Source organism: Lipotes vexillifer, unplaced genomic scaffold, assembly GCF_000442215.2.
Source record: "Lipotes vexillifer unplaced genomic scaffold, Lipotes_vexillifer_v1.1 scaffold512, whole genome shotgun sequence".
In the NCBI taxonomy this organism is placed as follows: domain Eukaryota; kingdom Metazoa; phylum Chordata; class Mammalia; order Artiodactyla; family Lipotidae; genus Lipotes; species Lipotes vexillifer.
Window position 1 is genome coordinate 596722 of NW_006787695.1, and position 15069 is coordinate 611790.

General features: G+C 44.9%; 1 protein-coding gene across 1 annotated transcript in view; it reads left to right on the forward strand.

Moving 5' to 3' along the window:
* The window catches only part of PRKX (protein kinase cAMP-dependent X-linked catalytic subunit), a 79519-nt gene that overhangs the window by 47556 nt on the left and 16894 nt on the right, over positions 1 to 15069 (forward strand). Inside the window, exons 3-4 of the mRNA XM_007460483.1 lie at positions 3146 to 3409; positions 11885 to 12004. Coding sequence (XP_007460545.1) covers positions 3146 to 3409; positions 11885 to 12004 — 384 coding nt within the window. The remainder of the gene's footprint in view (positions 1 to 3145; positions 3410 to 11884; positions 12005 to 15069) is intronic.

Here is a 15069-nt window from a genome sequence, read left to right on the forward strand (position 1 = left end):
TTTCAAATTTGCACGCACCGCAAGGCTTACGGGGATCTTAGTTCCCCAAGCAGGAATTGAATCCGTGCCCTCCGCAGTGAAAGCGTCAAGTCCTGACTACTGGACCACCCGGGAAGTCCCCCATCTTTTTATTTATTGCATAAACTTATACCTTCCTGACCGCTGCCACGCTTGGTTATTGCTTGGTGACTTTCCTTCCAGCTAGTTTTTGGGTCATTGCAAACTATCTCCTCCAACGCTTTGTGTATATATTGATATGGTTGATGACAGGCAGATCTCAGAGATAATGGTGGGTTCTGTTCCAGAGCACCACAGTAAAGTAAATATCGCCGTAAAGCGAGTCACACAAAGTTTTTGGTTTCCCAGCGCATCTAAAAGTTACGTTTACGCTGGACTGTAGTCTGTTAAGTGTGCAGTACCATTATGTCTAAAAAAAAGCAATGTGGGTGCCGTACTGAAAAACATTTTATTGGTAAAAATTGCTCACCAACCTCGGAGCCTTCCGTGACTTGCTTTTTTGCAATAGAAACACCCAAAATCATAGATCGCCACAATAACGAAAAGGTTTCAAGTATCGCGAGAATTACCAAAAGGGGACCCAGACACACAAAGTGAGCAAATGCTGTTGCAAAAATGGTGCCCGTAGAGTTGCTTGCGGAACAGGGTTGTTAAAAATGCAGTGTGTGCAAAGCACGCTGAAGTGAGATGTGCCTGTATTTTTCTTTATTTTATTGGAACAGCCCATCCCAGCAAGCAAGACCATCTGGTGCATGGTGCCTTGAGCATCCTCACCCAAGGACGCCAGGTCCTCCGAGCATCTTGTTTTCATGGAAGCCCAGATGGACGCAGCTCTTTGGGACCAGCCTTGGAGGGGAGCACAGTGTCCTGAGCAGAGATGATGCCCGGGCTGGGGGTTCGGGGATCAGGCACCGCTGGCACGGTAGCCTCACATCGCTTCACATCATCCTCTGTGTGTCCCAGTCCTGCAGGGGGACCTTTATATGCTTGTGCATCAGTCACGCTTCTGTGTCCTAAATCCGCTCAAAAACAGAGCCCTTACTTCCAAAGAGCGTTTGTCTTTTTTCCTACATCTTTTTTTTTTTTTTAACATCTTTATTGGAGTATAATTGCTTTACAATGGTGTATGAGTTTCTGCTGTGTCACAAAGTGAGTCAGCCATACGTAGGTACATCTACTTTACAGGCAAACTTTCTTCTCCATCAGTGCTGATCTCCCCAGGATGTAGGTGTTGCTTTTCCTCTTTGCCGTGACCTCTAAAATTCATTCAGGACTCTGTCTTCTTCTCGCATCTATATTCTTTTCTCCTCAGTTTCTCGCTGCTGCCTTTTCTTCCATGAATAGAGCCAATCAACGCCTTTCTAAGGGTGATGCGTCTCTTCTGACTCTGGGGACATCTCCTACCTGTCGTGGCTTAGAAATCTCTTGCTTTGGGGTTTTGTTAATGGCCACCTTTCCCAGCAGGTGTCTGGGAGGCCATCGTGAATGGACTGGAAATTTGCAGTCTTGATGACAACCCTGGGGCCACTGAACCAGGTGTGATCCCTGAGGTGTGCCCAACCCGCGTGAGTCTGCTCGGGCTGTGAGACAAGTGCCCCAGATGGCACGGCTGGAGCAGCAGATTTATTAGCGCATGTTTGGGGAGGTTGGAAGTCTGAGGTCAGGTTGTCGGCCTGTGGGTGCCCTTTGAGACCGTGGAGACGGCCGTCTCCTCCCTGTGTCCTCCCAGGGTCGTCCCTCTGCATGTGTCTGTGTCCTGATCTCTTCTTATAGGGACACCTGTCCTGTGGGATCAGGGCCCACCCTAGTGACCTCCTTTACCTTCATCCCCTCTTTAAAGACCGTATTTTCTAATCGAATCACCTCCTGAGGTCCTGGGGTGAGGACTTAGCATACGAATTTGGGGGTTGGGGACACAATTCAGCCCATAACAAGCTGTTCACCAGTTTATTGTCAGAAGTTGGTCTTTACTCTTGGCCATTGAGACCTTTGCACATCGACAGGATAGCCGTCCCTCAGCATTGTGTCTCCCTGTATCCTAACATCCTCGTGCACTTGAATCTTAACGTCTACCTATACGTGTCTAAACGTGTGTCTGTACACGTAACATTAACATCATCTGTGCCACATCTTAGCACATCGAATGGGTACCTGTACCCATAACATGGATCTCTGCCAAACCTTAACGTGTGTCCACACACATAATCTCGACATCTGTTCACCTATACAAGTATCTTAACATCCACCTAGAGATCGATCTTAACGTGTATTTATACACATAACGTGACATCTGTCTATGCCATGTCTTAACATGTATCTGTACCAATAACATCGCTCTCTACCAAACCTTAGCATCGCCCCACACACAGATGTGGGCCTCGGTTCACCTGTATGAGTATCTTAACGTCTACCTAGGGATGTATCTTTTCTTACAAAATAATCATCTGTTTATGTGTTGGCTTTTCTGTTCTAATACCTATAGTCATATCTTGTCGATCTCTACCAAATCTTAACATCTGTCCACACACATGTCTTGCATCTGTCCATGTATATGAGTATCCTAACACGGACCTAGAGATATATCTTTTTTTTTAAAGACTTAATTGAAGTGTAGTTGATTTACAATGTCTTGTTAATTTCTGCTGCACAGCAAAGTGATTCCCTTATACGTATATATGCATTCTTTATCATATTCTTTTCTGTATGGTTTATCGCAGGAGAGTGAATACAGTTCCCTGTGCTCTACCGTAGGACCTTGTTGTTGATCCATTCTCTATATAATAGTTTGCATCTGCTAACCCCAAACTCCCATTCCATCCCTCCCCCACCCCCCTCCCCCTTGGCGACCACCAGTCTGTTCTCTGTGTCTGTGAGTCTGTTTCTTTATTGTAGATAAGTTCATTTGTGTCTCATTTTAGATTCCACATATAAGTGATGTCATACGGTATGTGTCTTTCTCTGTCTTACTTACTTCACTTAGTATGATCATGTCTTACCTAGAGATATATCTTAACATGACCTGTTCATGTAGCACGACCTCCATCTAAGTGCCATCTCAGCATCCGTCCGTCCCTGTCCCTTTCTGTCCATCCGAGGCGCAGCCCTCACTCCCGCTCTGGTCCCGTAGGTTCTGGACGGGGCACGATGACCGCTTCCTGTACATGCTGATGGAGTTCGTGCCGGGTGGTGAGCTCTTCAGCTACCTGCGCAACCAGGGCCGCTTCTCCAGCTCCACTGGGCTCTTCTATGCCGCGGAGATCGTCTGTGCCATCGAGTACCTGCACTCCAAGGAGATCGTCTACAGGGACCTGAAGCCGGAGAACATCCTGCTGGATAGAGACGGTCACATCAAGCTCACTGACTTTGGGTTCGCCAAGAAACTGGTGGACAAGTAAGTGAACGTTTCCCCCGTTTTCCCATCTTCCCGCCCCCTGCCTCTGGCAGCGTGTTCTGTGTCCTCTGCGCTGTGACTTCCTTTTTCTTTAGATTCCACATAGAGGTGACATCGTATGGTATTTGTCTCTCTCTGTCTGACTCACTTCACTCAGTATGACAATCTCCAGGTCCGTGCACGGTGCTGCAGATGGCATGATTTCATTCATTTTTATGGCTGCGTAATATTCCATTGTATGTATATATATATATATATATATATATATATATATATACCACATCTTTATCCATTCATTTGTCGATGGGCACTTAGGTTGCTTCCATGTCCTGGCTGTTGTAAACAGTGCTGCAATGAACACTGGGGTGCATGTATCTTTTCCAATTAGAGTTTTCTCCAGATATATGCCCAGGAGTGGGATTGCTGGATCACATGGTAGCTCTATTTTTAGTTTTTTGAGGAACCTCCATCCTGTTCTCCATAGTGGCTGCACCAGTCTCCACACCCTCACCAACTCATGTTACGGCTTGTCTGTCTTTTTGTTTTGTTTTGTTTTGTTTGCGGTACGCGGGCCTCTCACTGTCGTGGCCTCTCCTGTTGCGGAGCACAGGCTCCGGACGCGCAGGCTCAGCGGCCATGGCTCACGGGCCCAGCCGCTCCGCGGCATGTGGGATCCTCCCGGACCGGGGCATGAACCCGCGTCCCCTGCATCGGCAGGCGGACTCCCAACCACTGCGCCACCACGGAAGCCCAGTTATCTATTTTATACATAGTATCAGTAGTGTACATGTGTCCATCCCACTCTCCCAATTCATCCCACCACCCCTCCTTCTCTCTTGATATCCATACATTTGTTCTCTACGTCTGTGTCTCTATTTCTGCTTTGCAGGTAAGTTCATCTGTACCATTTTTCTAGATTCCACGTATATGCATTAATATACGATGTTTGTTTTTCTGACTTCCTTCACTCTGTATGACAGTCTCTAGGTCCATCCATTTCTCTACAAATGACCCAATTTTGTTCTAGGATGCCGTTAAATGCAGTCTGATTTTCCCCTATAGAATTTCATCTATTTCATGGCTAAGAATAAAATGGGATGGTTTTACATAGAAGAGTGTGAAGACTTTATATAGTTTTAAACATTGGTTTTATGGCATTGGTGCTGCCCCCTATTGGTAACATGTGGTATATAGTCCACCTGGTCGTTTTTTGTTTTTTTTTTAATCATTTTATTTGGAAGCCCTGATTCAAACAAACCACCAATAAAATGTTTCACAAATTCACTCGGTGATAAGTTTGGCCAACCGTCATCATTTTACAGCTGAGAAATCTGAGGCCCTGAGAGGTAAGGTTGTTTGTGTGCATCCCCACAATTGCCAAGTGGTAGTACCTTATGGCTTCCAGGTTACACTTATTTCCCTTACCAAGAGCCTCTGTTAATGGAAGCACCTCAGAGGGGCAGTTAGGAATGAAGAGTGGATGTGGGGACCACTTGCCTCTGCTGGACCCCTGTGTCTGCCACTCACTCTCCAGCTGGTGATATTGAGTACGTTGTATATTGTTATCACCCCGTGTGCCCTGGTTTTGCTCGTCTGTGTAATGAGAATTGTTCCTACCCTGTAGGGTGATTGGTAACAAAGGATGGGTCTGTTCATTGGAAAGTATTTCCTAAGAACGGTTCCTCTCATGTAGTAAGCATTGAGTAGACAGTAGGTGCTTCTGACTTTATCATGCCCACCCTCACATCATCATCACCACCAACATCGCCACCACTGTCATCACCATCATCATCTCCATAGATACCACCTTCATCACCATCACCACCGTCATCATCACCATCATTATCACCATCACCTCCATCACCATCATCACCACCATCACCATCATCACCACCATCATCATCATCATCACTATTGCCAGTATCACAGTCACCATCATCAGCATCAACATTGTAATGACCATCACCACCATCATCTCCATAATTATCACCTCCATCACCACCATCACCGTCATCACCATCACCTTCATGATCCCCACCATTGCTCTGGACTGAACTGTGTTCCTCCAAAGTTCATGTCTTGAAGCTCCAACCCCCACTGTGTGGCTGTATTTGGAGATCATGTTGTTAAGAAGTAATTAAGGTCAAATGAGGTCATGACAGTGGGGTCCTAATCCCATAGGATTGGTGACCTTATAAGAAATGTATTTCTCCCAGTTCTGGAAGTCCATGATCAGGATGCTGGCTGATTTGGTTCCTGGTGAGGCTCTCTCCCTGGCTTGTAGTTGGCCTCCTAATACAGCAGAGAGATCTCTCTCTCTTCCTCTTCTAAGGACACGAGTCATTGGATTAGTCCCAGTCTTAACCTGATTACATATGCAAGACCCTATTTCCAAATACACTCACAGGTACCAGAGTCTAGGACTTTGGCGGGGAACACAAGTCAACTCAGTGGGGATGCCATGGAAGGCAGTGGGGGAGTCGGAACACATGAGCAGTTGGACGTCTATTTTACAGAGCATACTTGGATAACGGTCTCCCACCCCCAGTTGTGGTGGACCTGATAACAGTGAGAAAACTGAGAACGGCGGGTGTCACTTTGCCCTCTCTTCAAGAGCCAGTGAGCAGAAATGATAAGACCAGGAGCATCGATAATTCACAGCCTGGACCAGCACACTCTCCCAATAACATCCCCCACTGTCTGTCTTGTCTTAACATATTTACTGCAGTCTGAAGCTCTTTCTAGCAATTTGTGACTCTGTACATCCAAGAAGCCTGGGGGCTTTTTGCAGGGAGCTTTTTTAAGTATAAAGAGAATTCTCTTAAACGGAGAAGACTGCCTCCACCTTGCACAGTAATCATCTGCTATGAACCTGGGTGTACAAATGTTTGTTAGAGTCCCTGCTTTCAATTCTTTGGGGGCATTAACCAAGGACTGAAGTTTCTGGGACTTACGGAAATTCTCTTGAACTTTTTAGGGAACTGCAGTACTGTTTGAAATCTTAAGGCTTTAAGGACGTTTACTGTAGTCTGAAGCTCTTTCTAGCAGTTTATGCCTCTCTACATCCAAGAAGCCTGGGGGCTTTTTGGAGAAAGGTTTTACTTGAATGACGGGATCAGGCTACCTGAGTTTACTGAGAAACTGGAAAGTCATACAGCTTTCGATCTGTGCCCCATATCCCAGGATGAAGCCAGGGAGAGACTCACCTTTCCACGTGTAAGCGGAGACACCACACCTAACACAGATACAATTATCTGCACCCACCTCCACCTGGTGAGGACATCAGCTAAGCGCCAGGCTTCCAGCTAGATTCAGTCAACCGTGGATGTGCCCCACCTGGGAATACAGCATTCACGGGCCAGTACCTGGATCTTTCAGCAGAATTAAAGAATTTCATGAGCCAAAGCAACGAGGGTTGACTTTGAGTTGACTCAGCTGGGTGTGGCGGGAAGAAAGGTGCTCCTAAGCTTAAGTCCTGGGGACAAGAAACTCCTAGCTGGACCGCCAGGTGGTTCTGTGCACCCTGACGGGATGCCACTTGAAAAAGCCCAGTAGGTAGTGTGAGCCCCTTCCCACTCGACTCCGTGTGGGAAGAACCCACGTCTCCCATCTCCTTTCCTTCCTTGAGCTTACGGCCACCTGCTGCACCCGAATTCCTGGCTGGTTACCAGACCATACAGTCTCTATCTGCGCCAATGTAATGTGACCTTCCATTCCTTCCATAGGATTTGAAATTGGAATGGTACTTTGTATCACAAGGGGTTCTAGGGAAATGGGAAGGAGTCTGTCGTGTGAAAAAAGAATCAGAGATTGGGAATGGAGAGGTGTCATGAAGAAGGGAAGCAGGGACCCAAGAGCACCTTTGGGTGGGTTCCTGGAGAGAGCTGTACACTCCCGCCCAAGACCCCCAACACTCCAGTGGACCTGGGGAGGGCTCGGACCAGATGCACTGCTTACACAGCGGGGTCAGCGTAAGCTCGATGATGGGCAGAGAAAGAGAGAGAGTGGACAAACGTATCAGTGAGCAGACACTGTTACTTTCTTTACATTAAACCTGCAAGATAGGGGTTTCTGTTGCATCTCTTGTTGGAGGAATTCTTTGCAAAGGATATTTTCTCCCTCCTAAGATGCCGTTCCAGACACAACGGCAACACTAGGCAACCCGGGCACACGTGGTCTGGACCTGGGCTGCAGCCCGGAGTTTTTAAGTGGCTGCCCCAGAGACATGCTCCTTGGCAGAAGCGTGCCAGCTGGACGTGGCTCCCACACGGCTGTCTGGACTTACTGGTCCCGGATCCTTTTCCAAACCCGCCCTTGGTCCAGCTTCTGCCGAGGTCCTGGCTACCTTACCTTGACTCTGGGTATCAGACACCTGTTCCAGGATCTCCCGCTCACGGGGACACCCTCCTTTCTTAGCCTCTTCTGTCTCTGCACTTTATAAAATTTTAATTGTGGCAAAATATAGATAGCATCCAAGATACCATCTTAACCAATTTTAAGCCTAAAGTTCAGTGTATGAATTACATTCAGTACGTGGTACAGCCATCCCCACCATCCATCTCCAGAACTCTTTTTCTTCTTGCAGAACTGAAACTCTGTCCCCCTTAAAATGTGCCAGCTCCCCTCCTTCCTCACCCTCAGTCCCTGGACCCACCATCTACTTTCTGTCTCTATGAATATGACTCCTCTAGGGGCCTCATGTAAGTGGAATCATTAGGTATTTTTCCTTTTCACTGAGCATAATGTCTTCAGGGTTCTTCCATGTTGTAGCAGGTGTCAGAGGTCCCTTCCTTTTCAAGGCCGAATAATATTCCATAGTCTGGATATATTACTTTTTGTTAATTCATCCATGAGGGACACTTGGGTTGTTTCTCCCTTTTGGCTGTTGTGAACAGTGCTGTAATGAACACACATGTACAAATATCTCTTCAAGACCTTGCTTTCATGTCGTCTCCTGGGTATATGCCCAGGAGTGGGATTGCTGGATCGTAACGGTGATTCTATTTTTAGTTTTGTGAGGACCCTCCATCCTGTTCTCCATAGTAGCTGCACCATTTTACATTCCCACCTACAGTGCAGGAGGGTTCCCTTCTCTCAACATCCCGTCGGCACTTGTTTTCTGTTTTTAGATGGTAGCCATCTGCATGGGCTGAAGTGGTCGCCTCTGCACTTTCGACTCTTTCCTCTTGCCGATCCCAGGGCAGAGTCACAAGGAGAACCTGAAGTTCTTCCTCACAGAAACCCCGTCGCATCCCCTTTCTGAGCTGTAGCTGCTTGTCTGTGTGACATGATGTCATCTCTCCAAGCCTGAGGGGGCAACTGGGTGGTCAGCCTGTTTAAAGAGATAAACATGGACATCATTACGACAATTTTCTGGACCTCCAAAGCTGTGTTTCCAAATGTTTTGTTTCCATGGCCATCATTTAGCTTGTAGCCCGTCACATAGCACAAGTTAAAATACCCGGTGTGGAGTGTGAAAACCCCAGGTGCTTTAGAAGCAGAGGTGAACTGGGGGAGGGCTGATGTGATATGGCCCACATGGGGTGGGTGTTTGGCTTCTGGGACCGCCATAACAAAGTACCACAAACTAAGGAGCTTAACCCAACAGAACGTTACAGCCTCACAGTTCTGGGGGCCAGCGTAGGAAATCAAGGTGTTGCCAGGGCAATGTTCCTTGTAAAGGCTCTAGAAAACCATCTGTTCTGTGCCCCTCTCCTAGCTTTTGGTAGCCTCACGTGTTTCTTGGCTTGTAGATAAAGAAGCTAGGAGATGTGTATAAAATGGAATATTTTTCAGCCATAAAAAAATAAGGAAATCTTGCCATTTGGAACAACATGGTTGGACCTTGGGGGCATTAGAGTGAGATAAGTCAGTCACAGAAGGGCGCATACTGTAGCATCTCACTTACGTGTGAAATCTGAAAAAGCTGAGTTCGAGATCCCACTGCTGGGCATATATCCAGAAAAGGCGAAAACTCTAATTTGAGAAGATACATGCGCCCCTGTGTTAATAGCAGCACTGTTTACAATAGCCAAGACATGGAAGCAACCTAAGTGTCCACTGACAGATGAATGGATAAAGAAGATGTGGTACATATATACAATGGAATACTACTCAGCCATGAAAAAGAATGAAAAATGCCATTTGCGGCAACATGGGTGGACCTAGAGATTATCATACTAAGCAAAGTAAATCAGAGAAAGACAGATATCATATGATATCACTTATATGTGGAATCTAAATAAGTAATACAAATGATCTTATTTACAAACAGAAACAGACTCACAGACTTAGAAAACAAGCTTATGATTACCAAAGGGGAAAGGGCGGGGGAAGGATAAATTAGGAGTTGGGGATTAACAGATACACACTACTATATATAAAATAGATAATCCTATGATAAGCCATAACGGAAAAGAATCTGAAAAAAAATATGTTTAATTGAATCACTTTGCTGTACACCTGAAACTAACACAACGTTGTGAATCAACTATACTTTAATTTTTTAAGAAAACAGCTGAACTCATAGAACCAGAGGGTAGAATGGTGGTTGCCAGGGGCAGGGGATAAGAGGAAGGGGAAATGGGTGAAGGTACAAACTTCCAGTTATATGATAAATATGTTCTGGGGATTTAGTGTATATCATGATGACAAGCACACACCAAAAGCACAAAACAGGCAGATGACATTGATTGCCTTGGACTTTTACCCAATGTAAGAACGTGGGCTGGAACCAGGCGATTTCCAGATCTTCTTAGTGGTTTAACAGCCTAGCTGTGTCTCAGTTGCACTTTGGGGAAGAGAGTCACCATTCAGACATTTGCTAAACGTACCGATGGAGCTTATAGCTCATGTGTCACAGCAGCATTTTTTTTAAGATTTTTTTGATGTGGACCGTTTTTGAAGTCTTCATTGAATTTGTTACAGTATTGCTTCTGTTTTATGTTTTGGTGTTTTTGGCCACCAGGCATGTTGGATCTTAGCTCCCCGACCAGGGATGGAACCTGCACCCCCTGCATTGGAAGGCAAAGAACCCCTGGGCCGCCAGGGAATTCCGTGGTTGCCCTTTTAGGTGTTAATCACCATCACTGATCTGTCATATAAAACGTGAACATGACCTTAGTGTGTTATTTTCCTATGCTTTGGACACAGGGTTTTGTTTTGTTTTGTTTTGTTTTTTTGCGGCACGCGGGCCTCTCACTGCTGTGGCCTCTCCCGTTGCGGAGCACAGGCTCCGGACGCGCAGGCTCAGCGGCCATGGCTCACGGGCCCCGCCGCTCTGCGGCATGTGGGATCTTCCCGGACCGGGGCACCAACCTGTGTCCCCTGCATCTCAACCACTGCGCCACCAGGGAAGCCCTACAATTTTTTACTCTTGATGAGAACTTTTAACGTCTATTCTCTTAGCAACTTTCAAATGTACAGTACAGTTTTATTAACTATATAGTCATCACGCCATATGTTACAACCCCAGGACTTAATCTTTCAACTGGAAGTTTGTACCGTTTTTATCTTTTCATGGGTGAATTTTTGTTAGCAAAATCTTCCATACTGAGATATACAAATAAAGAGAAAAATAGGAAAGTCAGTCTTTATTTTCCATAGGGCATAAGAATTTAGATATTTCAGCAGAAATGTTACAAATTATAAGTTTTAATTAAACATTGGGGCTTTTTAAAGTATAAACAGAATTCTCTTAAAAGCAGAAGATTGCTTCTCGCATCTGTTGTGAAAAAGACAGATCTAAGGCAGCACAGGGAAGGGATGACCCAAATAAAAAACAACCACCCAGGCAATCAGAAACCTCCGCTTTCTGCACTGGGTCCGGCTTGGCTGGTTGGAATCTCTTGCTTTCAGCCAGCTGTCCTCTAGGTGGGGCTAAAAGCTAAATTTTTTGCAAGTCTCAACTCCTGGGGAGAAAATCCTTTCCAAAGCTGTCCGCCCCGTTTAAACCCCAAACGTCCCAGAACCCCTTTACCTGAGGATTTCCAAAAGCCACCACGGATACTAAAATGACCGCGAACCCACAAAAACACTTCAGACCTTTTGCAGAGCAGGTGGAAAAGACACTTAGCTGTCGCTTTGTGTTTCCTCTGGGGGGACAGAACCAGCTCATTTATTCATAAAGCAGACGTGTGGGTTCCTGAGGGTCGTTCCCTTGAGTCAGTCCTTGAATCCTTTTTCCCATCATTTTATGCGAAAACAGGGACTGGGGGTTTTGCTTCTGAGCAGCAAAGGTTAGCACCAAGAAGAAGACACAGCCGTGATAACAGGGCCGTTACTCAGATTCTTTTTTGGTTCCAGAGTGTTTATAAAGGACAAAAGTCAGGGAAGACGAGGTTACTGTCTTTATCTACCGGGCGAGGGTTTAAGGTATCTTGTGGATCAATTCAGTGACTGACCTTCAGTGCTTCTGAGATGCACGCACTGGGCAAGCACAGCTGAGTTTTGTGGACCCCCCTTCTCTGCCCACAGGACGTGGACCCTTTGCGGGACCCCCGAGTACCTGGCCCCCGAAGTCATCCAGAGCAAGGGCCACGGGAGAGCCGTGGACTGGTGGGCGCTCGGCATCCTGATATTCGAGATGCTCTCGGGGTGAGTCGGGTTTCCGTGGAGAAGTCTGCAGCGAGTCCCTGCCCCACTCGCTGGCCCTGGGGTGCTCAGCCCGCCCCTAGGATGGGGCATTGGGGGTCGGGGGCAGATTGTCGGGGTCGGGTCGCACGGCAGTTTCCCGCTGCTGGTGATGGTGATATGAACTGACCGTTCGGCTTGATTTCCAAAGAGCAAAAGCGCAGGCTTGAAGGACCAGCAGGGCACAGCTGTCAAGGTCTTCTGTCCTGTCTCTAAGTGTCCCTGTCTCCCAAGAAAATGCTGTTCATCTCCCGCACGGACGCTCTGGAGTGATTCCCAGAGCTGGGTAACGTACGTGTTGGATCACGCAATTGAGGACGTTATGAACGGAGAGTGTGCCAGAACGGAAAGAGGGTGTTCTTCCCTGAAATCCCAAACGTGCCTCGGGGGAGGTTAGGAGTCACGTTGCCCCTGGTCCAGATAGCCGAGAGTCGGACTGTTTCTCAAGGGGTCGGCATGATTAAATACTGAAGCGCGTGGCTTCTGCGTGAGACGTGCAGGATGGACACACAAAGCAGGCATCCCCCTCGTAGAAACTGTGGACCTGGGCATTCTTCCTCGTCCTGTGAACGCGAGGCTCTTCTGTCCGATGTGCAGCCTTCCGTCCACACTCCCGCCTCTTCCCCTTGTCCTGCCTTCTTTGGCGGCTGTGATTTTTGCTGGTAAGTTTTGCAGACACTGAGTTTACTCTGGTTTTAATAAAACCCAGAGCCTGTTCCATGCCTGTGTGATTCCCTGCAGGGCTGGTCCACAGCTTTCAGTTGGAAAGAAAGATGGAAAGAGGCCTTCTCCTGCATTGAGTGTGTGAGCAGCCAGGGGGGAATCTCTGCAAACCTGTCCGTATTCATCTATCAGTTGTCCGTCTCTTCATCGTCTGTCTATGATCTATCTGCCGTTTATATCTAGTGATCATCTGTTTATCTATCATCTGTATCTCTCTGTCGTCTTTGTATATCTTCTCTATTGTATCTGTTGTCAGCTCTGGCATCTATTTATATAATACACCTATCTGCCCGCTCTTGTCACCTGTTTATCATCATATTTACCTATCATCTAGTTTATCATGTATATCCATCATCTATCTACCTATTTGTCTGTCTTACTATCTGTACCTATTTTATCTCTAACTGTATATCTGCTGTCTATCATCTATATGTCATCTATTCTGTGTATCTATCATCTGTCATCTATCTACTGTATCATCTACCTGAATCGATCTCTAGCTCTCTATATACTTATTTATATCTACCTATCATCTATTTATATCTATCTCTAACTGTATATTAATTTTTAGGTATCTGCCTTTCTGTCAATCACAGATCAACATCTATCAATCACAGATCAACATCTATCAATCACAGATCAATATCTGTCAATCACAGATCAATATCACTCACAGATCAATATCTTATCAATCACAGATCAACATCTGTCAATCACAGATCAATATCAATCATAGATCAACATCTATCAATCACAGATCAATATCTGTCAATCACAGATCAATATCACTCACAGATCAATATCTTATCAATCACAGATCAACATCTATCAATCACAGATCAATATCAATCATAGATCAACATCTATCAATCACAGATCAATATCAATCATAGATCAACATCTATCAATCACAGATCAATATCTATCAATCATAGATCAACATCTATCACAGATCAATATCTATCACTCAGATCAATATCAATCACAGATCAACATCTGTCAGTCACAGATCAACATCTATCAATCACAGATCAATATCTATCAATCACAGATCAACATCTATCAATCACAGATCAATATCACTCACAGATCAATATCTGTCAATCACAGATCAACATCTATCAATCACAGATCAATATCTATCACACAGATCAATATCAATCATAGATAACATCTATCAATCACAGATCAATATCAATCATAGATCAACATCTATCAATCACAGATCAATATCTATCAATCATAGATCAACATCTATCAATCACAGATCAATATCTATCACTCACAGATCAATATCAATCACAGATCAACATCTGTCAATCACAGATCAACATCTGTCAATCACAGATCAATATCAATCACAGATCAACATCTATCAATCACAGATCAATATCAATCATAGATCAACATCTGTCAATCACAGATCAATATCTATCAATCATAGATCAACATCTATCAATCACAGATCAATATCTATCACTCACAGATCAATATCAATCACAGATCAACATCAGTCACAGATCAATATCTATCAATCACAGATCAACATCTATCAATCACAGATCAATATCTATCAATCTATCTAATCTTTTCAATTTTCCATTGCTCTTTAGTCAAACACCTCTAGCAAATCACATAGACCCAAATTCCTTCATATGCACCCTAGCCCAGGAAGTCCTAATCAAAGCAGAACGCTGAAATAAATGGCATGTACGGTCAATCCACCAAGAAGGTATAGAAATTGTACATCTTTCTGCACCTGTACTTGATCAGCTTCCACACTCAAGCCAGCAGCATACCTTCCTTCCTGTACATTGCTGACCACAAGAGGGCAGCCTTGCCTGAGGAGAATTGAATCCCGGCGCCCAGTCATGTTGAGCAGAATGGGGTCCATGTGTCCTCTGTTTTGTCTTTATTGTTAGGTTGGCCTGTAATAGTACAGAATATAGTAATGCGGAATATCATTAGGAGAGGCAAGGTTGGAATATAATATACTGTTAGAACACAGTATTGATAGACTATAATAGAAAATTATTAAAATAGAGTAGAATAAAGTAGGATAGGGTAGAATTAGAATATAATATTAGGATACACTAGAATTATTATGAGGGTTATTATATAAACATAGTTATTAGAATTCTAATAATTTAATATGCTATTTTAATAGTAACTAAGATACTGTTAGGATATAATATATTAAAATAATATGCTAATTACTATTGGGATGTAGTATATTAAAATATTAGAATATTAGAAAATAGAAAATATTCTATTCCAGTAGAATGTTAGCCATGCAGTAGTCCTAG